Source organism: Martes martes (assembly GCF_963455335.1).
Source record: "Martes martes genome assembly, chromosome: 10".
Taxonomy (NCBI): Eukaryota; Metazoa; Chordata; class Mammalia; order Carnivora; family Mustelidae; genus Martes; species Martes martes.
Window position 1 is genome coordinate 13106911 of NC_137898.1, and position 24892 is coordinate 13131802.

At 59.0% G+C, this 24892-nt stretch overlaps 1 protein-coding gene across 4 annotated transcripts; it reads left to right on the forward strand.

Moving 5' to 3' along the window:
• Window positions 1-326: 326 nt before the first annotated feature.
• On the forward strand, window positions 327-24892 carry TNKS1BP1 (tankyrase 1 binding protein 1; the record flags this gene model as incomplete). 4 transcript variants are annotated; one of them, XM_080816473.1, is made up of 12 exons in its annotated part: window positions 327-458; window positions 3413-3521; window positions 4558-5191; window positions 6628-6697; window positions 10830-12263; window positions 14154-16345; window positions 21796-22162; window positions 22386-22536; window positions 22648-22784; window positions 23564-23721; window positions 23880-23952; window positions 24438-24892. In XM_080816473.1, 10 exons carry the CDS (start codon window positions 3428-3430, stop codon window positions 23938-23940), a joined length of 5298 nt encoding a protein of 1765 aa, XP_080672599.1. In that variant the 3' UTR covers window positions 23941-23952; window positions 24438-24892. The 4 variants fall into 4 exon arrangements, with proteins under 4 accessions (XP_080672599.1, XP_080672600.1, XP_080672601.1 ...); XM_080816474.1 differs by having other exon boundaries at window positions 375-440; XM_080816475.1 differs by lacking the exon at window positions 327-458 and adding an exon at window positions 3042-3089.

The window sequence follows — 24892 nt, forward strand, 5'->3', positions numbered from 1 at the left end:
TGGTGCTGCAATCAGTGCCGGCCGCCGAGCCCGAGCGGGCTGGCCTTAGGCAGCCTCTCTAGGCAGTCGTCTCGGTGGCCATCTTGCCCAGCGTTCTGAGTCGCGGAGTTGCGTCAGTTTCGCCTGGGTCCGAGCCTGGGACAGGCCCTTATTTGCAAGACTCATAAATAATTGAGTACCGGGGCTGCGCCTATTTGCATACGACTCGGCTTGTTCTGCCTAGACTTCCCACTCCCGTTTTCCACCGGCTCATGGATATTCATGAGGAGCTCTGGGGGCGTGGTCATGGGCGGAGCTAGGGGCGGGGCCCCGCCGGGACTCGCAGTGGCTTGGTCCCGCGGTGACGGCGGCGGCGGCGGCAGCGGCTGTAGCGGCAGCGGCGGGGACCGGCGTCGGGGCGCAGAGCCCGAGCCGAGCGGAGCCGGATCCCCGGGGAGCGCGTGAGTGCGCGGGGGCAGGTAGGAGGGCGAAGGAGGGGGCGGGGTCCGGGATGGGGGCGGGGGAGAGGCATGGAAGGAGTGGGAGCTCTCCTGCCCGGACCTCGGGTTGAGGTGGAGGTGGGGGTCACCAGGAAAGTTTGCAGGGGCCGGGGGCGCGGAGGAAGCGGGGGTCGCGGGGGAGCTGGCGCGTGTGCACGGGGGCGGAGGGTGCACGGTCTGGAGCTCGTGCTGGCCGAGCTAGAAGAAAGGGGGGAGGGGGCGAGGGCTTGAGGCGGGGCCGGGGGCGGGCGGAGCTGCTGGAGGGACCCCCGCCTCCCCCTCCCCGGGCCCGCGCTCGCCCCCTCCCCCGGGTCCCTCGGCACGCCCCCAACCACCCCAGTCCGCCCCCACCCCGTCCGCGTCCCCAGTCCCTCGTCTGCTCGCCGGCTGCTTCACAGCCAGCGCACAGGTCCTCCGCTTCTGCCGCCGCCGCCCCCTCCTCCTCCTCTTCCACCCTTTTCTCCTCCTCCTCTTCGGCTGCCGGCGTCCCCTCTGTGTCCAGAGCTCCCCACTGGGCCCCTCCAGACGGCCCCTAGCCTCGGGCTGTTCCGTCTTCCCGTTGGCCCTCCCTCCTCTAGCAGTTTACGTGCTGCCCCTGCCGACCTCTCTGGCCCCGGATCCGGCCGGAGATCTAAGGGTCCATAGGGGCGACTCCGTTTGCGCCGATGGCGCTCTGAGCCCCTGCCCCCCCCCCCCCCCCCCCGCTCCGCCTGGTGCTGCCCAGCCTCTCCCCAGCTCCTCTGGCGGCCTTTGCTCCCGGTGGGTCAGCTAGTCTCCCCTTGACGCTTCGGGGTCAGGAGTGCTCAGTGCTGCTGCGATTTTACAGCTTTTGGCTACCGCCTTGGTCACCTGGGTTTCCCGGCTGGGGCCTCTGAGCTTCTGCAGCCCCTCTCACCTGGGGAAGCTGAGCCCCCCACTTCATCGCTGCAGCCCCTCATACTGCAGAGGTGCCCAGCAGGCCTCCAGGTGAAAGGGTTTTCCGGTTCTGGGCCAATTTGTCCCCATTTCTAACCACCCACACCATGTCCCTTGAAATAATGTTCAAGGACAAGGAAACAATCTTGTGTTTTTTTAAATTTTTTTTCTCTGGCGTGTGCCCCTCCCCCATGCACACTCGGACTGGCTCTGCACAGTTATCACCCACCCACAGCCAGCAGTGCTCCCTTGTAGTTGGCTGACCAAGGAATTGACAGTCCTGGGTTTCTCTTTATCCTCTTCGCGGTTTCTCTTGTCTGAGAAGCAAGCTGGGGCAGGGTCAAACGTGAGGGGTGGGTGGGTTTTCCAGGGCTGGGCCCCAGGGGTCCTGTCTCAGGATTTGGCACAGTCTTCCCCAGGCCAGCTGGAGTGGGTGCTGAGGAAGGCACTCCCCTTGCAGGTGGAGAGGCTTGGGTTGTCCTTAGGGCTGTGTGCATACCAGGTGATGGGAAACCTCCTTCTGCCTTTGGAATGAGAGGGGCAGGTCTCTGGAGCCTGGGGGGGGAGGGGTCTTGTGGGTGGGATGGAGCCAGAATGGGAACTGAGGAGGTGGTGGAGTATCTGAGGAGCAGGTGACAAGACTGGGGCCCGCAGGAGTGAGGGAATGGTCTGGAATGCTGGCAGCCTGTGGCCTGGGGAGAGGAGGAGGTAGTTAGTTACCAAGGATCTTAGCTCATTGGTGACACTGAATGGAATCATGCTAACACCGGCCAACATTTGCTGGCTACTTTTTACGGGTTAGGCGTTGTGCTGTTTGTATGCACCGTCTCACAGAGGCCTCCCACTAGCCTCAGGTACACCGTTTTTCACGTAGGGATACTGAGGCTTAGAGAAGTAAGCAATGTACCTAAGGTCACCAGCTGGAAAGTGGTAGGGCCACTCAGCATTTGAATCCTGGTGTCTGAGACCACAGAGCCCCATACAGATTTAGAGAAGGGGCACCTTCTGGTCCCTGCCATAGGGCTGTGTTGCTTGGTTTAAAATTTCTTCTTCTGTCCCCCTCCAAATCCCTCAGGCCAACCCTGAGCTGGCAAGTGATGCCCAGTATCCCCATTTTGTAGGCTGTGGCTATCCCACCCCGACTGCCTAGAAGGGGGAACCCCAGGGAGTTTTTCCCCCAAGCCACTCCACCCCCCGGATGTTCTCAAGTCCTGTCCCATTCTCCCAGCCCAGGCCTGGGCCGGCTCCTCCTTCCTCTTGGCGAGGCTCTGGAAATCCAGTGGGAGGCCATTGCTATGGCAACAGGACTAGGCCCTGGCTTTACCTCATCAAATTCCAAGCTGAAGCCAAAGCGATTGAGAAATTAAAGAAAAAAAAATGTATTCCAGATGTTTACTTTTTATTCCTTATTTTTCCGTGTTTGGATGAGACAGCTTGGAGGGAAGGCGGGAGTGGGGCAGGGATGTGGAAGGAGGAGGGGGAAAGAAGGGGGAGAGGGAACCACTCCCAGCGGCAGGAGGGGGGAAAGGAGGGTGAGCGGGAATGGGGAGGCAGGCGGTGGGGCGGAGCCCCAGGTTGGGGAGGAGCGGGTTTTTCCCGTCTCCCATGAGGTGATTCACGGAGAGACCTCAGACTTCATGGCCCTCTTGCTCTGCCCCTGAGTAGATACCTCAGGCAGGGCTGCCGGCTCCTTGGGTAAGTGGGGTGTCTTAGCTTGCCAGAGGGAGCAGCGGGCGGGTCCCTGAAGCTCCAGGACTTTGGGGTTAGGAGCCTGGAGTTTAGAGAGTAGTCTGGGAAGAGTGGAGGATACAGCTGCTGGGCACCTCCCTTGACCTTCCCCAACCCCCTCTGAAGTTCCCGCTTCCTGTCCCACACTCTGTCTCTGCTAGAAGTAGGAGACTTCTCTCAGCTAAGCCTACTGCCAGTGCCCAGCCCCTTTGCCTTCTCAATCTCTCTCTCTCCTCCTGGGTCTCCAGCCAACCAGCTCACAACCTCTCTGCTCCCCAATTCTCATGCAGGTTCTGCCGCATGTGATGAAAGTGTCCGCTCTCAGGGAAGGCACAGCCATGGCTTCCCCACCGCCCCGGGAGATGGAGGAGGAGCTGGTATCTGCTGGCTCGGAGCCAGGTGCCTATGGGTGCAGGGTGGAGCAGGGTGGCTGGGCGGAGTGTGGGAGGGGCAGCCGCTGAACCCCAGCTCTGTCTTGGAGGGGGTGGGGGAGTGAGGGCAGGAGGCACGCTGAGGAAATGCAGGATGAGTTATGAAGGTTGTCCGCTCCTCATGAGACCTTTCGGAAGTGTTTGAGATCCTAGATCCCCAGCAGAGGAGAGCAGACTGACCTTTGAGGTCAAGTGGGTTAAACCATGTGTTTAGCGGGGGAGGACAGTGAGGTCTTGGGGAGAAATGGCCTGCATCTAGGGGAGGGTTTGAACCCAGGCCTCCTGGCTCTGTCTAGACTCCTTTCTTGGGCTGAACCCAATGAGTGGGTGATACGGGATTCTATGAGAAGGGCCGTGGACATGAGTAATTCCAAGTCTTTTACTTGGCATTGGAATGCCTTATGTAGAAGGTAGGTTTCTGGTCTTGTTTTTTTTTCCTGTAGCACATTTACTTCTGTTTGGCTTAGGTCAATAGTAAGTTTGCATTCCTGATCACACACCAGATGACAACAGGGAGGTGGCCTGGGTGTGCACTCTGGTGAGGGGGGTGGTGGGGAGACAGAGTGGGGAAGCTGAGTGTCGTTTACTATGGGTGGTGGCATAGTAGAGTATCATGTCAGAGGAAAGGATTGGACTGGGGACATGGTGGCCTGGCTGCTTGATGTGGGCAGGCTGGCATCTGTTTATTGGCTCTTCTTCATTCATTTGTTTGTTCATTTGAGAAGAACACGTGCGAGGGTGCAAAATGGGGTACAAGGAGAAATAACATGCCAGCTGGGCCCTTAGGTAGCTGTAGCTTGTAAGGGAGTTGACATTTTTGAAATTTGGAGTTGGGAGAAAATGCTTCTGAGATGTGTATGGAAAATCAAGGAAGGCTTCCTGGAATAGGTGACATTTGACGTACACCTAGAAGGTTGTGAACATTCTGAGTTCTTAGGGTGGGAGATGAAGTCCTGCTTCCTGGTTCTTCTGACAGCTCCCAACCAACCCTTTCCTTTTGGTAGGTGACCCTCGGGCCAAACCTCCTGTCAAGCCTAAACCCCGGGCCCTGCCTGCTAAGCCAGCCCTGCCTGCCAAGCCCAGCCTGCTGGTGCCTGTTGGGCCTCGGCCTCCCCGGGGTCCCCTGGCTGAGCTGCCTTCTGCCCGGAAGATGAACATGCTGGCAGGACCCCAGCCCTATGGTGGCAGCAAGCGTCCCCTTCCCTTTGCACCAAGGCCTACAACCGAGGCCTCTACTGGAGGGGAAGCCACTCGAGAGACTGGAAAAGAGGAGCCTGCGAAAGAAGAGGTGCCCCCTTTGACACCCCCGGCCCGATGTGCTGCCCCAGGAGGTGTGCGGAAGGCCCCTGCCCCCTTCCGTCCAGCCTCGGAGCGCTTTGCAGCCACCACAGTGGAAGAGATCCTAGCCAAGATGGAACAGCCTCGGAAGGAGGTCCCTGCCGGCCCTGACCGCCTGTGGGGCTCCCGCCTCTCCTTTAACCATGATGGCAGCTCGAGATACGGCTCCAGAACCTATGGTGTGGCCACAGGTCTCAGGGATGAGGACGGTGGGACCCTCTCCAGGGGATGGTCCCAGGAGGGGCCAGCAAAGTCTCCCAGCGAGTGCCGGGAAGAGCACCACAAGACCCCTGAGGAGAGGTAAGGGGTGGGAGGCAGCCTGGACGGACACGTGGGTAGCCTTATCTGGGACTGTGACCTTCACGTGTAGGTCAGTTTAGGTTAGTGTTCTGTGGGAACCCTGGTCTCACTCACAGACGGACCCTGGTCTCAGTCACAAAACATTCCCCTGCAGACGGCGTCATGAACGATGTTCTTATTGTAATTGTAATGCTGTTTACAGAGTGGATGAAACGTTCACGGCGGAGTTCAAATGTAGCACAGGGAAGTTTATTTTTAGGTCTTTTTAGACTGAGAGTTGAACTTTGCCTCATTTCATCGACAGCCACGCCAGTTAGCGAAGAGAACATTAGACCTGTTTTAGAGATGTGGAAACTGAGTCTCTAAAGTGGCTTTTCAGGGTTCCTCAGCACGTACAAGGCAGAACTGGATTTGAATTTAGGTCTCTTTGAGACCACAGCGTGTTGTCTTAAGTGTGGCTCCCACCGCGGGTGGAGCGGCATGCAGGTGCTGGTGTGCGTGTTGGGGGGGAGCGGGGGGCGGTCTGCCCGCGAGGAGGAGTCTGATGGAACAGGTAAGACGTGAGCACACCGTGATGCCTGGCCAGCGAGCGGCAAGGCGCAGAGGTCACGGCCGGGTTGTACACTGTTGTGTAGGCTTCCCTCCTCTGGAGTTGGTGCCAGTGTAAAGGGAAGGCTGGCCGGGAGGTGCCCCTTGGGGTGGTGGGCACTGGGCATTGGAGGAAGAGGCTCCCCTCCGCCTCTTGCTGCTCTCAAGGGCAGGGCTGCTGTGGCGTGGGCCGAGCCCCAAGCTGAAGGGCTCTGGCCCTACCCTGCCCTCCAGCCTTGCTCTTCTCTCACCTGAGCCTGCCCGGATGGTAGGGGCCCCAGTGCCCCCTTCTTCGTTCCAGGCTTCTGGGAGGTCACACCCCTGCCCCCGGTCTGCTCTCTGGCTTCCTCCCCTTCCTTGCTCTAAGCAGAACTTAAGAGGAACAACTTCAGCTTTGGAAAATCACTCTTCCCCCCCTGGTCCTCCCCCTGCAATCCTTCAAGAAGTATTGGCAGGGTGGCTGGGACCAGCTGCACTCTCCCTGGCTGGAGGAGGATGTTAACCCCTTAGGGGCCAGGGGCAGGACGAGTTATCTTTCGGGGAACCAGTGAGGGTTCTGCGTATGCAGGGTGCTTCTCCTGAAGCAGCGGGTTGTGGGGGTCATTTAACCCTTGACGTGTGGGAAGGGAATGGGGGCTGTCTCTCTGGGCGCTTTCTCTGTGGAAACTGCACAGCATTTCAGTCTTCAGTGATTCCAGGTGGGGCTCACTAATAAACGGCCTGGGGCAGGGGGTTAACTTTGGGTGGTGGTAAAGTCATTCACGCAGACTCTCAGTCCACTCTCCCCTTGTCCTCAGTGAGGGGCTGCTCCGTTCTGTGCCTTCATTTCCTGTCTTGTTCCCTCACAGGAATGCCCCTTTGGACGTGGCCTTCAACGGTGACGTAGTTCAGCCAGCCAGTTCGGACCCACCTGCTGATGTGAGTTAGCCTCCTGTTACAAATCAGAATCCTAGTCTTGTTTTGTATTTTTTAAGGATTTAATTTATTTATCTGACAGAGAGAGACACAGCTAGAAAGGGAACACAAGCAGGGGGAGGAGAGCAAGAGGGAGAAGCAGGCCCTCAGGGGGCCTGATGCAGGACTCGATCCCAGGACCCTGGAATCATGACCTGAGCTGAAGGCAGAGGCTTAACGACTGAGCAACCCAGGTGCTCCAGAATCCTAGTATTTTAGAGCTAGAAGGGTCACCTGAGATCATTTGTGTAAGCTCATTGTAGTTCAGATGGGGACACTGAGGCCTATGGAGGAGGTGGCTTGCCCCAGGTCTGGCCCCGGGACTCTGATTTCTTGACTCCCAGGCCAGTGTTCTCGATCACTGCGGTGGTTAAGTATGGTTCAGGCCGTGAGACAGTTTGTTACAAACAGTTACAGTATCTGTAACTGATGAGCTGTCTACCCGGACGTATTGCAGGATGGGTGACTAACTTAGTCGTTGTGATGACTCGGGCTAGTGGGCGCTCCTGGTCCCGTGTGAGGTGTGCCGATGCCACAGCTCACCAAGGTTAGGTGCCCACGGGCTGAAGCGGCCTCTGAGGTCCCTGATTCCACTGTTCTCCCTGGCTGGGCTGCCTTCTTGGGGTTTAGAAGAGGGGGGTTTCCTGTTTCATCCCCACTGTGCCCCACAGTGTGCTGAGAGGGTAGTCAGGCTCACCCTACTTTTCTTTTTTTCTTGAAAAGATTTGATTTATTTATCTGAGAGAGAGGGGGAGGGAGAGAGCAAGCACGAGAAGGGCAGAGGGAGAGAGAGAAACAGACTCTTCACTGAACAGGGAGCCAGATGCGGGGCTTGATCCCTGGACCCTAGGATCATGACGTGAGCCAAAGGCAGACGCTTAACCGACTGAGCCACCCAGACGCCCCGCAGCCTGCTTTCCTAAGTAACTGATATCCCTTCTTGCTCACAGAGCCCTTGCTAGCCAAAGGCTGTTTCGTCTCCCCCACAATGGAGACCTGACCACATTCCCTTGTCCATCCACCAAATGTTTACTGAGCACCTGCCGTGAGCTGGGTGCCGGGGACATAGCAGAGAACAAGGCTCACACTGTCCTGCTCTCAGGGAGTTCACCTTCTAGTACAGGAAGGCAGACATGAGCACAGGCCTCCCTGGGAACCTGCAGATGTTGTGTGTCAGACAAGTGTGGGAGACCTGTAGAGGCAGAGAGCTCTGGGCTAAGGGTAACCGGGAGGCCTTGCCGGGAAAGTAAGGGAGTGAGCTCCCTGGGTGTTTGGGCAGAGGAAACTGCAGGTTCAGGGGACTTGGCACCTTCCTGGCTAGGAAGCCAGGATGCCTGGATCACAGTGAGAGAGGAAGCGGCTGTGTGCTAGTGAGGTGTGACAGGTGATGGGTCAGATGGCTTGGAGCCTCACAAGGTACTGGAAGGGCGTGGGCTGTGGGGAGAGGAAGAAGCCATTGAGGGCTGTGGAGGAGAGCAGTGACGTGCTGCTGGCTTGGTTGTAAAGAGTCGTGTTGGTAGTAGGGAGCTAAGAGCAGCAGCAAGGGCCAGTTGGGGCATAATCCAGCTGGGAAATGATGATGGCTGGACCCTGGGGGCCGGCTCTGGTGGGGTTGAGAGGTGTGAGGTGGGCGGGGTTTCCGGTGGCTTGCTAGGGGAGTGAGCCCTCGCGGGGTCGCAGATGACAGCAGGGCGTTCGCCCTGTGCAGTGAAAGCGTCGGGTTACCCTTCCCTGAGATGGGGACTGGGAATGGTGAAGCAGGATCAGGGGGATATGAGGAGTTTGCTTCTGGATTTGTCGAGTTTGAGATCCCTCTTAGACATCCAAATGGAAATATGGAGGTGGGGACAGCTGGGTAGCTGTTGGCATACAGGTGGCAGTTAAGATGGCTAAGGTCACCAGGAGGCGCAGGGGAGGTAGAGAGGGCAGAGGGCCCTGGCCCCTGGTGTCACAAGGGAGACCTGGAGGGGATCGGGGATGGTGGAGTCCTAGAGGTCACACGGAGACAGCAGCCAGCTTTGGGGCTGGACAAGGGTGTGAGCCACTTTTGGATGCTGCTGCTAGGTCAAGGCAGGTGAGTCCCGGGAATGGGATTTAGCTACAGGGAGGTCACTGGTGACCTTGACAAGAGCGTGAGCTGGCACGGTGAAGGGAAAAGGCTGTTGGAAGTGGGTTCGGGAAAGAATGGGACGAGAGGAGCTATCTGGATAGATTAATGCATGTAGGCAGCACATTCAGGAAACTGGGTGGTAGCTTCAGAGAGAGGTGAGGTCAAGATTGTTTGTGTTTTTTAAGACAGAAGAAATGAGAGCAGCTTGTGTGCTGATGGAAGTGAGTCGGTAGAGAAGGAAAGATCTGTGACGCAGGAGGGAGAGCTCTGAGCGAGGACAGCTCACGCGCCTAGAAGGGGACTACAGTGCTTGCGCTCACGTGCAGGTGGTGAGGTGTGGGGGCTGGCAGCTGAGGGGGGACGGCAGAAGCATTGCTTGGGAGTGTGGGCAGGGGAGGGGAAGTGTTGGGGGACCGCTGGGCACTCGAGACCCATCTGAGGTCCTGGAGGTTCGAGTGCGGGTCAGGCTGTGGTGAGACCCAGTCTTCTGCTTGCTCGCTCTTCTCCAGGCACGTCCAGTCCCAGGGGTGGCTGCAGGGAGGTGGAGATCTCGGATGGGTGGGTCGCAAAGTCAAGAAGAGATCAAGGAACAGAGAGCCAGGATGCAGAAGTGTTGCCTGTGTGGCCATTGAAACCACTACCGATTATGATGGGTGGCTAGTGCTGGGGAGGGGGGCTGTGATCTGCGGGAGGGGTTGTGGGTGGTAGGGTTTAGGAGCATGCAGTTGAACACTGGGGTGTTTTTTTTTTTTGTTGATTCGTTTTTCTTTAAGATTTATTTATTTTAGAGAGAGAAGGGAGAGAGCATGGCGGGGAGGGGCAGAAGGAGAGGGAGAGAGAGAACCCCAAGCAGACTCCCCGCTGAACGCAGAGCCCTGTGCGGGGCTCAGTCCCAGGACCCTGAGATTGTGACCTGAGCCGAAATCAAGAGTCAACCTACTGAGCCACCCAGATAGATGTCCCCCTATCCAGAGTTTTGTAGAGAGGAGAGAGGATGGAGGGATTGGAAGGGGCCTTGAGAAGAAAGCAGGACCTTCCTCTGCCCAGGCTGAGTCAGGGATGTGAGAGAAAACACTGCACTGGAGAGTGTGGAAGGAGAAGCGTGAGCCCCGGGGAGGGCAAAGGTCAAAAGGAGCAAGGCTTCCTTCATTGTCTAGGGACAGGCGAAGTGGAGTGGTGGGATGCGGGGATGCCAGGCGCTTGGTGCCCCCTCTGCCTCTTCCTCCTCTCCGGACCTCTGTCCTGTAGCTTCCGTTATTTCTGTAAGTTTTATCCCAAGAGGCCATGTGTACAGATCTTATTTAATTCTGACCTAATTCTTTGAGATGGATGTTGTAGCCCCAACGTACAGAGGGGAGAGCTGAGGCTCTGAGATCCCAGTGACCACCGTGGACAGGGCGTATGGCTTAGGAGATTCAGTGCCCGCGACTCCAAGGCCTGTGCTTTCATGTCCCTTGGTGCCTTTTCCTGAATCCAGAGTGAAGGCCTGCCTGCCTCCTGGGGTAGTGGACAGTTCTGGGACCTGTGGACACGCCTCCCTGTAGCTGCTCTGCCTTCTGGTGGTCTGGCCTCGCCCTGGGCTGGCAGACCTGCTCGAGCCAACCCCCGCCCACCCAGATGGCAGATTCCCCATTTTCCCTCTCCCTTTGTCAGGCCAGGGTTCTTGACCCATGGACCACCCTTTGATCCTGAGATGAGCTCTCGGGTGGGTGGGAGGGAAGATAGGAACCACTTGGAATGGTATGAGTGAGGCTATGCATGTTTTCTGGCGAGAGGGCCTGGAGTGGGTCTGTGAATGTTAAGAAGCATAAGATACCGTAAATCACTTTTGGCGTCTTTCCTAGCTGTCCTGAGAGGCCCGCCTTCCTTCTCCGGTCTGTGGAGCGAGAGTGCGAGAAAGCAGCTGACCTGGGGTCTTTGTGGGGCTGGCAGGGGCCTCCTCCCCAGCTGGGCAGTGAGTAATGGCTCTTGACCTTTCTCTTGCAGATCTCCAAGTCCTGGGATCCCTCGAGTCCAGGCTCTGCCTCAGAGAAGGGAGGCTCCACCAGCTCAGGCCTCCCCGCTGAAGTCTCAGGCCTAGCCCCTGGGTCTCCCCGACCTCGCTCACCTGATGAGGGGTCTCCCCGACCTCACTCACCCAAGGAGGGGTCTCCCCAACTTCACTCACCCCAGGAGGGGTCTCCCCGACTTCACTCACCTGATGAGAGCTCGCCCTGCCACTCTCAGCTTCCGGAAGCCCAGAGCCCTGTGGTTTCCGGGCCCTCCCCCTGCCTCCCTGTGACCCCAGCATCCCCAACTGTAGCCCTGCCCGATGAGGGTCAGAGCTCCTGCTGCTCCCCAAGCTCAGGGCTCCCTGTGGTGGAAGCCCCAGAGGCCCCCACACCTGGCAGTCCAGCCTTTGAGAAGGTCTTGGGCCCGGAGCAGCCCCCAGCTACCTCTGCCCAGCCCCTGATGGAGGGGGGTGAGTTGCTGGATCTTCCTCGGACGTTTCCATCTGGGGATGTGGTGGCCCAGGGTGACCGAGACCGTCCCATCGGCCTGGCCCAGCGCCGATTTTCTGAAGGTGTGCTCCGGCCTCCCGGCCAAGACCAGGAGAAGCTGGGGGGCTCGCTGGCTGCCCTGCCCCAATCCCAGGGGAGCCAGTCTGCCCTGGATCGTCCCTTTGGGAATGGGACAGAGTCCAACTGGAGCTTGTCACAGTCCTTTGAATGGACCTTCCCTACTCGGCCTTCAGGTCTAGGGGTGTGGCGTCTGGACTCCCCACCTCCCTCCCCCATCACTGAAGCCACTGAGGCCGCCGAGGCCGCCGAGGCTAGTGACTGGGCTGCACCCAGCAGAGAGGAAGGGGTGTCCCAGCAGGGGCGAGGGGCCCAGTCAGCCCCAGAGGGGCCAGGAAGGCCTGGTTCCTTGGTGCAGGTGGATGATCCGGGCATCTCCCTAACCCAGAAGGCGGATGGGGAGAGTCAGCCACAGTCCCCAGTTCCCCTCAAGCCCTTACCAACACCAGGGGGCACACCTGGAGTGGCCTTGTTGCAGGCAGAGGAGAAGTATGAGGAGCGGGAGCCCCTGGCTGGACAGGAGTCCGTGCTCCCTCTGGCCACCAGGGGGGCCGCTCTGCCCGTCCTGGAGCCGGTCCTGGGGCAACAGCAGTCAGCACCCCCCGACCAGCCTTGTGTCCTCTTTGTTGATACCCCGGACCCCCAGCAGGCATTGCCTGCTGAGGAGGAGGCCATGACCTTGGTCCAGGCTGAAGCCACCCAATCTAGGACAGAAGGTCGAGACCCCTGTAGTGTGTCCCCCGAGCCTACAGGCCCTGACGGCAGCTCCCGCTGGCTGGATGAGCTCCTGGCCTCGCCACCACCTAGTGCGGGCAGCGCGAGGCGGGGAGCTGGATCTGAGACCCCAGCAACCTGCTCCGAGGTGAGGACAGGGGCACAGGGAGGGCAGGGGGCCTTGGGATGGAAGCCAAGGCTTGGGTGGGCTTTCTTCCAATATGTGGATTTTGTGTGTCAAGAGCTGGAATATGACCATGAGGCAGGCCCCTAGGGCTGTGTCCCTCCCAGTCTCACTGGCAGAGCTGGGGGACCAGAGGCTATGGGCCCGTGGGAGCCGTCCTGCTAACGTGCCTTAACCTCTGAGCTTCAGAGACCTTTTATGATAAGAGCATTTGCTTTTTAGGGTCGGACCACAGGTAAAACAAGATGTGGAAAGTGTCCAGTGCTTGACCCGCACTGAGTGTTCAGTCTGGCTTTACCGACGGGATTGTGGAAGGCAACGTAGCACAGACATTTAGTGCTCGGGCTCTGGAACCAGACTGCCTGGGTTCTCTGCTCTTTGCCCAGGTGTGACCTTGAATGAGTTACTTTTCTGTGCTTCAGTTTCTGCGTCCGTAAAATGGGGATGACGACAATGAACTCTCCCTCACGTGGCAAAGACTAGAGAAGCCGTAAACACTAAGGACGGCACAGAGTTCATCATGAGTGTCTAGGAAGTGCTGGCTTTAAGAATGCCCCTATCCTTGAGCTCAAGACTGGCCTTCTAGGCAGGAAGCGGAGGCCCAGAGGAGGCGGAACCTCGTGCGGGGGTTACCCAGCGAGTTGGTCGCTGGGCGGCGGTCAGAGGGCCAGTTGCCTGGCCAGTGCCCTTTCCCCTGCCAGGCTGCTCTGAATTCAAGGTCTGGGGTCCAGGTGGCTTTTGAAATGTCTTTTTCAAGGCCAGTCAGGGCTGGTAGGGGCGGGGCTAGAAGCAAGGCGGAGTCAGGCTGCCTCCAGGGGTAGGGGCGGAGAGGTGGAGGAGGAGGAGGAGCAGGAAGGAGTTAAGACCCGGCTGGCTCCTGGGAGGTGTGTCTGTCCCGGGCTCTGGGTGACTCAACTAGCTTCTGGGCGGGGCTGCCAGAGCGGCAGCTGCCGTGGAGGGAGCGGGGCCAGCGCCAGCGGGAGCCAGAGTCGTTGGACAGGTCCGGGCGAGGGGAGCGGCCCAACCCCGTCCCTGCGCCCAGCCGCACCCAGCAGCCCGGGGCGGGCTGGGGGCAGGGGCCATGGCCGGGCTTGGGGACCGGGAGCCCAGCATGTCTGTGTTGGAGAGGCTGTTAGCCAATGCGGCGCTGAGGGATGAGGCTGGCCGGCTCCGCAGCCTGGAGCCTGGGGCTCCCCTGCCTGAAGGAGTGAGTCGGGGTAGAGGGTGCGGGGTGCAGGGAGCCCTGGGCTGGCTCTTCTCCTATGGCAGAGGCTGTCCCTCCTGTCTTCTCCAGGGATGAGACGAGGGCTAGGAGGTCTTTCTGGGAAGGGCTAGGCAGAAGGGCGCTTTTCATAGGGAGGAAGGGGTAAGTAGGGCCAGGGGCAGAGTCAGACCGTTCCACGGAAAGGAGGTTGTGGAGGGCCTTTGAGTCTTGGTCGCTTCTAATAGAAAGCAGACGCCTTTTACAGCCCTGTGAAGACCACTCTAAGCTGCCTTTCTCTTGGCAGTTAGCTGAGTGTTGCCCAAGGGCTGTAAACATGACCATGGGATCCTTGGTTGTCCATATCGGGTGCCCCTTTCAAGCCAGGCACTACGCTGAGGTTTGGTTTAAACCATCTTGTTTAATTCTCCCAAACCACTCCATGCAGTAGGAATTCTTCCCATTTAAGAGTGAGGACTCTGAGGCCCAGAGTGGTGAAGTGTTTTGCTCAAGGTCACACCGCTGGGATCTAAACCCAGGCTTTCTGTTGCCAGAGTGGGGCTCTCAGACACTGGGCAGTGCTGAGTCTCATTCTGGACTCCCACTGTGATGGACTCTAAGCACTGTTTGTGTCTTTTTTTCCTGATTCCTAGGGACTTCTTGGCTGGGCCCAGAAAGATCTGCAGAGTGAATTTGGGATTACGGCAGACCCACCTCCCAGCAGTTTTAGTCCTTCCAGCTGGTCCCAGGACACTTCTCAGAACTATGGCCTTGGGAGTGCAAGCCCTCGAGGGGACCCAGGCCTTGGAGAGGGAGATTGGACTAGCAAGCGTGGGCAAGCAGCAGGGGAAGGGAGTGCCAGGGAGTGGGCCAACAGGTGTGGCATTGGCCAGGAGGACGTCGAGGTCGAGGTCGAGGTCGAGGTCGCCTGCCGGGATGGGAGTGGAGTGTCTGCCCCGGGGGGCCTTTTGGCCCAGGACCGGGTGATCGGAACACCAGCCCAACTTGGTACTCCGCAGAGTCAGGAGGCAGATGTTCAGGACTGGGAGTTCAGAAAGCGGGATTCCCAGGGCACTTACTCCAGCCGGGACGCGGAGCTCCAAGACCAGGAATTTGGGAAGAGAGACTCACTGGGTGCTTACAGCAGTCGGGATGTATGCCTTCAGGACTGGGAATTTGGGAAGAGAGACTCTCTGGGTGCTTATGGCAGCCAGGATGTAGATGAGCAGAGCCAGAAATTGGGGAAGAAGGACCACGTTGGCAGGTACGGCAGCCAGGATGCAGACGGGCAGGACCATGTTGGCAGGTACGGCAGCCGGGATGCAGACGGGCAGGACCACGTTGGCAGGTACAGCAGCCGGGATGCAGACGGGCAGGACCAGGAGTTTGGGAAGAGAAATTCTTCCCTCGGCACCTTTAGCAGCCGGGGTGCAGAGCAGCCGGATCAGGATTTCGGGAAGAGCGCCTGGATGAGGGACTACAGCAGCGGCAGCCCCCAGGATCGAGGCTTCGGGATGAGAGCCCTGAGTGCCGGCTTCAGCCCCGAAGAAGCCCAACAGCAGGACGAAGAGTTTGAGAAGAAGGTCCCGAGTGGCGGAGACGGTCTGGGCGAGACCAGCAGGGAGGCACGCCAGCCTGAAGAGAGAGAGTCAGGGAGCCTCTTTGGCCCCAGCACCTCCCAGTCCCAGGATGGGGCACTGGGACAGAGAGACCAGAGCAGCTGGCATGGTGGCGGGGCCGGCCAGGAGGCAGGGGGCCAGAGGCCGGCCGATGCTGGCCAGGAAGACAGGGAGGTGAGCCGGCGAGGCTGGGCGGACAACTTCAGCCGTGGTGTTGTCCCCCAGCCGGAGGCCACCTTCAGCCCGGGGCAGCGCGACTGGAGTGGCGACTTCTGCGTGGAGGCCTCTGAGAGAGGCCACCAGTTCGGCATCATCGGTGATGACCGGGCAGGCGCTGCTGTCCTCAGCCCTTCTGGCCAGATCGCGGGTGGCCCCTTTGTGCCTCCGGAGAAGACCCCGGCCGGGCCTGTGGACTGGACCGACCAGCTGGGCCTCAGGAACTTGGAAGTGTCCAGCTGTGTGGCCTCTGGGGGCTCGAGTGAGGTCAGGGAGGAAGCTGTGGGACACATGGGGTGGTCAGACAAGCTGGGCCTGAGAGATGTGGACCTGGCTGGCCATTTGGAGTCTGGAGGGTCTGAGGAGCCCAGAGTGATTGGGGTTGGGGAGAAGAAGGACTGGACCTCCAATGTTGGGGGGAGGGGCAGAGATCTGGCTGGTGTCGGGGAGGTAGGGAGCCCCAGCCAGGCCAGAGAGAGCGGCGTGGGACAGACCGACTGGTCGGGTGTGGAGGCTGAAGAGTTCCTTAAATCAAGGGAGCGTGGGGTGGGACAAGCAGACTGGACACCAGACCTCAGCCTGAGGAGCATGGCCCCGGGGGCAGGCTGTAGGCCCAGAGAGCTTGGGGCAGGCCAGGTGGACTGGGGCAGCAGTCTGGGCCTAAGGAATTTGGAGGTGCCGTGTGACCTAGAGTCTGGAGGTTCTCGGGACCCACGGGGATGTGGAGTGGGCCAGATGGACTGGACCCAGGACTTGGGTCTCCGGGACATGGAGCTTTCGGGGCCCCCAAGTGAAGCCAGGGAGCATGGGGTGGGAGAGGTCAGCCAATGCCCAGAGCCAGGGCTCAGGGACCATAGCGCCTTGTCCCCAGGCCTGGAGGCCAGAGAGCTGGGGCCTGGAGGAACAAGTGGGCCAGAGACCCAGGGTGAAGGCCACTCCACACCCTCCCTGGAGACCCGTCCTGAAGATCCTGGGATGGAGACAGGAGAAGCCCCTGGCTTTGGAACCAGGTAAGGGAGCCCCATCCCTGGGGTGGGCCGGTGGAGGTGTGGCAGCTCTCTGAAACAGTGCAGCCTTTTTCAGGAGGGAAGAAACCGCTTTCCCCCAAGGACTTGTAGGGCTTGGAAAATTAAGATGGTTTGAACTGTGGATTACTAATTGTATGTTTTTTTAAGTGGAGTATGATATACATAGAGGTGGATTCTTGTTTTGAAGATGGTGATGTTTGAGGTGGTGTTTGTTGTCCACGCTTTAGGCTTTCTTGGTGGCTGTGTATCATGACTGTGCTGGAAAGGCGTGGGTCCCATCTTCGGGGTCGATGTCGTGCACAGCATCTGTCCCACAGGTCTCTTGGCCCAAAGCCGCGGGGCTTCCCGGGCTAGGAACATGGATGCTTTCACAGGCCTCGGCAGGAGGACTGGGCTCTGTCCACTTGGCCTGGGCCGCTCCAGGTTAGGAGTGGAGGACCGTGGCGCTTGTTGTTTCTTGCAGAGGTTAGGAACTTAGTGCTTCTTGCCTGCCCTGTCTTCAGGCCCAGAAGAGCAACAGTTTAAAAACCTGAAGGTAATAGGACTCCCCACCCCATGATCTTGGCCTCCGTGCACAGAGTGATTGAAAGGGAGCTTTCCAGACGAACAGACTAGTGGTTTTACGAGCCAACCACGGCCTGTCCCAGGGATTTTTATGTTCTGGAACCAGCTGAGGTGATCTCACACCTGGAAAGGGGGCTAGAAAGATGTTGCGTCTGTTCTGTTAACATTTCCTGTTGGTTGAGATTTGGTGTTATTCTCTTGACTGGATAGAAAGTTACAACTTTCAGAAGAAGCTAGAGCAGGCGCCTGGGTGGCTCAGTGGGTTAAGCCTCTGCCTTTGGCTCAGGTCATGATCTCAGGGTCCTGGGATCGAGCCCTGCATCGGGCTCTCTGCTCAGCAGGGAGCCTGCTTCCCCCTCTCTCTCTGCCTGCCTCTCTGCCTACTTGTGATCTCTCTCTGTCAAATAAATAAGATATTAAAAAAAAAAAAGCAGCAGCAGCTAGAGCTTCTCACTGGGCAGTCGAGGGAGAGGGGGAAGGGTCTAGAGGGAATGGTGGGGGGTATCAGCCAATGGGTTGGGAGAGGCATTGGGTGAGGAGAAGGGGCGAGAGAGAGGAAGGCGGGCAGAGCGCAGGGAGGTGCCGAACGCTGCGGGTTCACAGGACGGGGAGCCCGGAGGCTCCTGGGATCTTGGACGAGTTCCTGGACATCCCTGAGCCTCACTTTGTAACGTTAGCCTCAGGAAGCTTTCCCATTCCTAGTGCCCGGGACCCTGCTCTGCTGGGCCCACTGCTCCGCTGCCTCCCTTACCTCGTTGGCCTTCTCAGCTGCCCTGTGCTGTGGGAAGGGATTTTTGCCATCTCCAGTCTGCATGTAGACAAGGGGTGTGGCCTACTTACGGTCACAGAGCAGTGCTTTCTGGCTGCAGCGTCCTAAACGCTGTGTGGTGTGGTCACAGTGCTTGAGAGTCTCAGCACTGGGAGTGGGACCCGTTGGTCTGCCTTTCCCCTCTGCGTTGGGTGGCCCTTGAGAAGGAGAGAGCGGGAGTATCCTTCCCTTTGTTCAGGACCAGGGTGGGGGCTGCCAGGGGCCCGCTGGACTGGCTTGGGGAGGAAGAAGAAGTTAGGAGTAGAGGAGTCCTCAGCGTTCAGCCCGCTGAGCTTGTCTTGAGCCTGCCTTTAAGACGCTCTTGGTTTCTGTGTCGTCAGCCTGGGGAAGGCTCCGGACTCTGGCCACGTAGGAGACCTCGAGTGTTTGTGCATGAGCACGTGCTAGCAGGTGAAAGCACAGGACTAAGGAAACCTGTTGACCTTTCTCTGGGGCAAGGTTTACCAGGTTTATTTGACTAATATCCAAAGAGCTGGTGTTCTGGGCATCTGACTTAGGGAAATTCTACACCCTGGAAAATGGCTCTTGATAGGAAATTTTGGAGGTTCCCTTGGGGAAGTCCTTGAGGATAGCTCAGAGTAGTCTGGGTTTGGGTCCGTCTGCCAGGTTTGGGTCTCCTGATTCAGCCACCACCTCTGTGACCTTGGGCAACTTCCTTCTTTTTCTCAGGGACTCCTATTTCTTGTCTGTACCTTGGGAGTAATTTACTACCACTACTCACAGGGTTAAGAGTTGCGGACACACATAAAGCGTTAGTGTGGCACGTGGTGATCGCTGAAAAAAAAAATGTTTGCTACTCGTAATTGTATATGTTTGGCCAATTTGCATGGATCTGAGCTGTCCATAAAGTGAGGCCCATGGGGGCATTTTTGTCACATCTCTGTGTGGGACAAAGGTACCCCTGTGGCAGGCGGTCTTTGGCTGGAATGCTGTCCAGCATAGTTGTGATAAGGACAGCATGGGGGTGGGTGGGTCCTGGGGAGAGCTCAGGCCCCTTCTTTGTGTCTAGGGCCACCTTTTCCTCGTGGGAGTTGCTCTCTTGGTTCCCCTGAGAGCTCATGGACTGACCTCTCCTCTCTATGGCCTCCTGGTCATCTTCTACCTCTTCCCTGGGCCCCAGTGATGTGGAGACCTCTCAGTCATTTTGGGGTCTTTGTGGAATCTCCACAGAGGTCGAGGCCAGCCCCCTCATTTCATGGGTGGGGAAACTGAGGCCTAGGGAGGCAGTGTGTCTTGCACTGGTCCACAGCTGGCGATTACAGGCTCCTTTATGTTCCCTCGGGCCCCAGCCTCACTGTCATCTCTCCAGGCACATTTCCTGTGTTGCTTGGTCCAGGCCAGCTGCTGCCCCTTCAGGCACATCATTCCAGCTGTAGGCCTAAGCCTCCCTCATTTTGGGTCTTGGAGCCTTGAGTATGGGCAAGCTGATTGTGTGCACATCTGCTTTACACCCTTCCCCAGCCCTGTCCCTGGAATGGCGGTGGGGGTGGGGTGGGTTTGGCTCAAGTCCTGACCCTCAGGAGAGGGTCCAGATGGGTGAGGGGTGTAGATGGTGTAAGACAGGGCAGGTTCCCAGGCCAGGAACCTGTGTTGGGGATGATGATGATGATGATTTTTTAAGGGTTTTATTTATTTACTCGACAGACAGAGATCACAAGTAGGCAGAGAGAGGGGGAAGCAGGCTCCCCGCCAAGCAGAGAGCCCGATGCGGAGCTGAAGGCAGAGGCTTAACCCACTGAGCCACCCAGGCGCCCCAGTGAATATTTTTTTTAGTTAAATATATTTTTTATAACGGATTAAAAAGAAAAAAAAAGATTTATTTATTTAGAGAAAGAGTGTGTGTGGGCATGAGTGGGGGAGGGGCAGAGGGAGAGAGAAAATCCTCAAGCACACTCCCTGCTGAGTGTGGAACTGGACATGGGGCTCCATCGTAGGACCCCCAAGATCCTGACCTGAGCCAAAATTAAGAGTTGGACTCCACCGACTGAGCCACCCAGGTGCCCCGATTATCCTAAAAACTTACAAAAATGTAGCACGGTGCTAATGGGTGTGCTGGGCACACATTTCCAGCGTGTTGCCAACAGACCCAGTGAAGAATGGGTCTTTTATGGTCCCCATTTTGCCAGGGAAGGAGCTGAGGCTCAGAGTGGACAAGTACACAGAGCCCACATCTATGCCCGTGGCCGCACCCGGCGCAGGTTCCTGACTGGGCTGCTCTCCTGCTTCCCTGACGGGGAGGAAGTGAGGTTGTAGGTGTTCTGGGTGCTCAGAGGCAGGCAAGCTCTCCCGAGCCGGGGTTGAGCCCCACCAGCAGGGGCGATGCACGCCACATTCCCCAGTGCTCTTCCCACCCTCCCCTCGTTGTGGCCACCCCCGGGGCCCACTGAGCTCATCTGCTGCCCTCTGCCCACGTGGCTGGGAGCCCAGCTTGCTCCGGGTGTGGATCTTTCCATCCACCCATCCGCTGTTTCACATCCCCTTAAACTCTGCAGGCCAGCCCTCGGCATTGTGTCTGCCCCACCCCGGGGAGAGGCCGTGGGCTGGGTGGGGGTGCCGCCCCTGCCCCCTCCCTCCCGGCCTCCCTGATTTTAAGCTGCGGGGTGAGCTGGCGTTGGCCCCCATCCAGGGCTGCTCCGTTCGGCTGCCTTGCTGCCACCTCCGCCTCCTCCCTCCCTACCCAGAGCGCTTTCATTTCCATCTGTCAGCAGCTTGTGGAAGGACAGACTGACACATGTTCTCTCCTGCCCTCCCCCCTTCCGCCCGCTACTGACTCACCTGCCCGACTCCCCTCCCCTTCCAGTCCCTTTGGCAGCTCTCGAAGGCCTGGCTTCCGGGCCCTGGCCCTGCCAACCTTTCCCACGCCCTGCGCGACATCAGTGTGTGTGGGGGGGTTGGGGGTGGGGTGGGGGGTGCTCTGCTGTGCTGTGGGGGCAGGGTCGTACTGGGACCTTGAGGGAGGTGTGTGGTGAGTGTGTGCAGGGTGTGTCCCTACTTCAGGGGTGGCAGCCGGCCAACACACCGGCTCTCGGTGTGAGGCATGCGAGTAGTGTGTGTGCTGTGCCGTGTGTGTTCGTGTCGTGTTTGAGGGACCGGCAGGCAGGAGATGCACAGGCTGTGTTGAGGTGCAAGGTGATCCAGCCTCTCAGTGTGCAAACATTTACTTAGTCCTGTTCCTCCTGGCCAGGCCCCGGGTGCAGGTGCTGGGGGCACAAAGGCAAAAGGGGCCCGTTTTTGCCCTTGAGTTGCTCACAGACAGGCTCTGAGGCAGGGTCTGGTCCAGGTGGGAGCCCAGGGCGTGCAGGGCTGCAGAGGGGAGTGGGCCAGAGGGGAGCGGGCCAGCTTCCGAAGAGGAACTGAGCTGCAGGGAGAGTGAGTGGAGGGGCAGTGTGGGAGCTTTCCAGGCGCAGGAACAGCTTGTCCACACACAGGGCAGTCTGCGAAGGCCCGGCATGCTTGGGAGTCCCTGGCTCTTTCATGAGCCTGGGGCATGGGGAGGGCTGCTGTGGGGGCCGAAGGCTGAAGAGCTTGCGTGGCCAGATGGGCCAGTACCTGGCTCATCCCGGGGAGGGTGACCACCCGGGCAGGTGCCCCTAGAAGGGGACTGTTGATGGCAGCCCCCAGCAGTCCCGTAACAGTGTAGCAGTGTAGCAGTGGTAACAGTTGCTGTCAGTGATGGGTATGCGCTGGGGGCTGGACACTGGGCTTTGCGCTTTGGTTCCCATTCCATTTCCCAGCGACTCTAGAGTTAGAGGACCCCAAGGCTTTGGTAGGTGCAGGGACTCATCCAAAGCCTCAGTAAGTGGCGGGCCTGGGGTTTCAACCTGCCAGGCTGCCTACCTTGTTCCCTCTGTGCTGGGCTGTGCTGGGCCCTGACTGTGTCCTTCAGGAAGGAGTCTGGGAAGGCCTGGAAATGTGGGGGAGGGAAGGGGTGGGGAAAGCGGCGGGGGTGGGGGGCGCCATGGATACTGTGGATTGGGCTTTGCGGGAGAGAGATGGGGCTTCACGGGTGACCTTGTGCTCTGGCCGGTCTCCTTTGCAGTGCTGGTGGGTGCCCGGCCCGCTCCCCGCCCTCTGGCTCCCAGGGCCTGCTGGAGGAGATGCTGGCTGCCAGCAGCTCCAGGGCAGCAGCCCGTAGGGAGTCAGCAGCCTCGGGCCTCAGGGGCCTGTTGGAGGAGGAAGGAGCCACAGCAGGTGCTGACCAAGGGGAGCCCCCGGAGCCTAGCGGGGACCCACTGCCTTCCTGGAGGCCGCAGCCGGATGGTGAAGCCAGCCAGACAGAAGAGGTGGATGGCACCTGGAGTCCTTCAGGGGTCGGGCAGGGCGAGCAGGGCCCGACACGGCCCCCTCGGCGGCCCCCCCAAGGCCCTCCTCCCCGCTCTCCCAGTCAGGACTTCTCCTTCATTGAGGTCAGTGCAGGGAGAGCCCAGGCCAGTGGTTGGGCTGTTGGGGGCCCTGTGGGTGATGTAGTTGGAGCCTCTGCCCTCGGCCCTGAGCCGTGTCCATCGGGGGGCAGGAAGTGAGTCCTGTGAACAGGGTGCTCGGGGCAGCCCGCTGCTGTTGAGGGCTCCTGCAGGGTGGGGCAGGGCCACAGGACGGCAATGGCAGTGATGTTGCTGTTGTCCCGAGCAGGACACCGAGATCCTTGACAGTGCCATGTACCGGAGCCGTGCCAACCTGGGGCGCAAGCGAGGACACCGGGCCCCGGCCATCCGGCCCGGGGGCACCCTGGGCCTGTCCGAGGCAGCAGACTCAGATGCACGCCTGTTCCAGGACTCTACGGGTAGGGCCCCTGTGCTGTTGGGTGATGCCCATGGCGCTGTCTGGGGGCCATGCAGGGGAGGGCTGGTCGGGTTTGCTTTCTGTGCTGAGCCCCTTCTCCGGGCCCTTGCAGAGCCACGAGCTTCTCGGGTGCCGTCTTCAGACGAGGAGGTGGTGGAGGAGCCTCAGAACCGCCGGACGCGGATGTCCTTGGGCACCAAGGGGCTGAAAGTCAACCTCTTCCCTGGCCTGAGTCCATCAGCCCTAAAGGTAGCATCTGATCCTTCAGCCAGCACATCAGCCGCTAGCCACCTTGCGTCCAGCGTTTTTTTCTGTCTGTCCATCTCTCCACCCATCCCTCCATCGCAGGGGCCCTTCTTCCCATTCCTCCTGTCATTTCGCTCTCCACAGAGGGGCCTGCTGGCCTGTGCTGTGTGCTTAGTGGGATGGAAGGAGTAATAAGGCCTTGTGTCCTAGAACTTCATGTGGGGCGGAGGGCAGTGGGGGGTGGGGACACAAGCCATGTCTCTGATTAGCTCTGGTGGAGGCGGGGGAGGTGCTTAGGTGTCACTGGGGAGGTACAGATAAGGGCTAGGCCTGTTGGTGGGGGAGGGGAGATTATTTCCTAATGGTCATGTGGTGTGGGATGGGAGAGTATATTGGGGACGTTCTCATGTAACTATTTGATGTTGGCTTTGAGGCATATGTAGGAGTTGGCTGTGGATGGTGGGGTGATGACAGGGAGGTGTTCCTGGCAGGGGGAACAGAGCGAACAGACACAGGGCTGGGAATTCACCACTGGCTTTGTCCAGCCTAGGTAGTCTTAATTTAGTGTAGCAGAATCTACCTGAGCACCTGCTCTGTGCCGAGTGTGGCTCAACTCTTGGAGGCTTATCGTCAAGTGACTTCCCATCCATGTGGGTAAAAGGATTCCAGAGGGGTCTTTGCCGGATTCTGGGGATGGTGCACTCTTGGGAGAAGGCCTTGCCCTCTGGGAATCCTCCTGCTTGTTCCTCTGATGTCTCTCTGCGCTTGGGTTCGTCTCCTAGGCTAAGCTGCGCCCCCGGAACCGCTCGGCTGAGGAGGGGGAGCCTGCAGAGAGCAAGCCGAGCCAGAAGGAGCCCGCGGTGCAGCGTTCCAAGTCCTGCAAGGTCCCTGGGCTGGGGAAGCCCCTTGCGTTACCTCCTAAGCCAGAGAAATCCTCAGGGTAGGTGACCTCGACTGGCCTCCGTTGGGTGGGCCTCAATTAACTGTGTGAAGTTGGCACTTCTTCCGGTTGGAGGGTGGGTTTCCCTCCCCACCACTTCCCCACTTTGTTCACCTTTCCTAAGGTTTGCCTTGTGACCTTTGCCCTGTGTCATCTAGGTCAGAAGGATCATCACCCAACTGGCTACAAGCCCTGAAGCTGAAGAAGAAGAAGGTCTGAGAAGTCCTCGAGGTAAGAGCGGGTTCCTGGGCTGGGCTCTGGCCGGGGCTCACGGGTGAGCAGGGCCTGACCTGGAAGGTTCAGGAGACCCTGTACCACCTTCTAGGCCTTTTCTGTCCACCTTTCTCTCTGAGGCAGGCCAGTAGAGCTGAGCGCTAGGAACCGGTGGGTCCCTTGGCTCCCCTTAGGTTTTGTCCACAAAACAAGGTGTTGTCTGGGCTGGGATGGATGCGGAGGAGGGCTCCCATCTTGCCTTCCTCCCTGGGCTCAAGGACGGTCCCCAGGTGCTCCTGGCTCCACGGCTGGCCCGAGTGGGGTCAGCCAGTCCTTCTGGTCTGGGACCCCTTGAGGTACTAACCAGGCTCAAGGGCCCCAGGTGGGACCCTCCTACCCCTCAGCTCAGCTGGGGGAGCCGGCCTGGGAAGCTGAAGCTGAGGCGGGTCCTCTGTCTGCCGTGGTGTCCCCTCCTGACCTCTTCCCTCCCCTCCCCCTCGCAGGTCCTTCCCATCTGGCAGTCTCAGGCAGTGCCCATTCCTGTGGGGTCCCCGGCGAGGAGATGGCTGGAGCCCCACCAGGCCCCAGGCTGCAGCCTCTGTCCCCTTCCATGTCTGAGGAGCGTCTGGGGAGGCACATTTATGCACTTTGTATCCCCTCCCTTCCCAACGTTCCCCACCCCCCCCTTCCCTCCTGACCAGATTCAGGCATTCGTGGTTGAAGGTTTTGGTCCCTCCTCCCTTGCTCTCTTCACACCTCCCTCTCTGCTTCCTCCTCCAGCCTCCCTCGGGTTTTCTTTTGATACCAATTTATAGCATTTTTTATAAAAGCCTTTGATTTTTGTAATGGGCGGAGCCCTGCCCCAGCCCCAGCCCAGGCCTCCCTCCGTCCTGCCAGGTGCCCCACAGAGACCAGTTACATTTTGCCACTTGAAACAATAAAGTTTTTTGGGAATTGG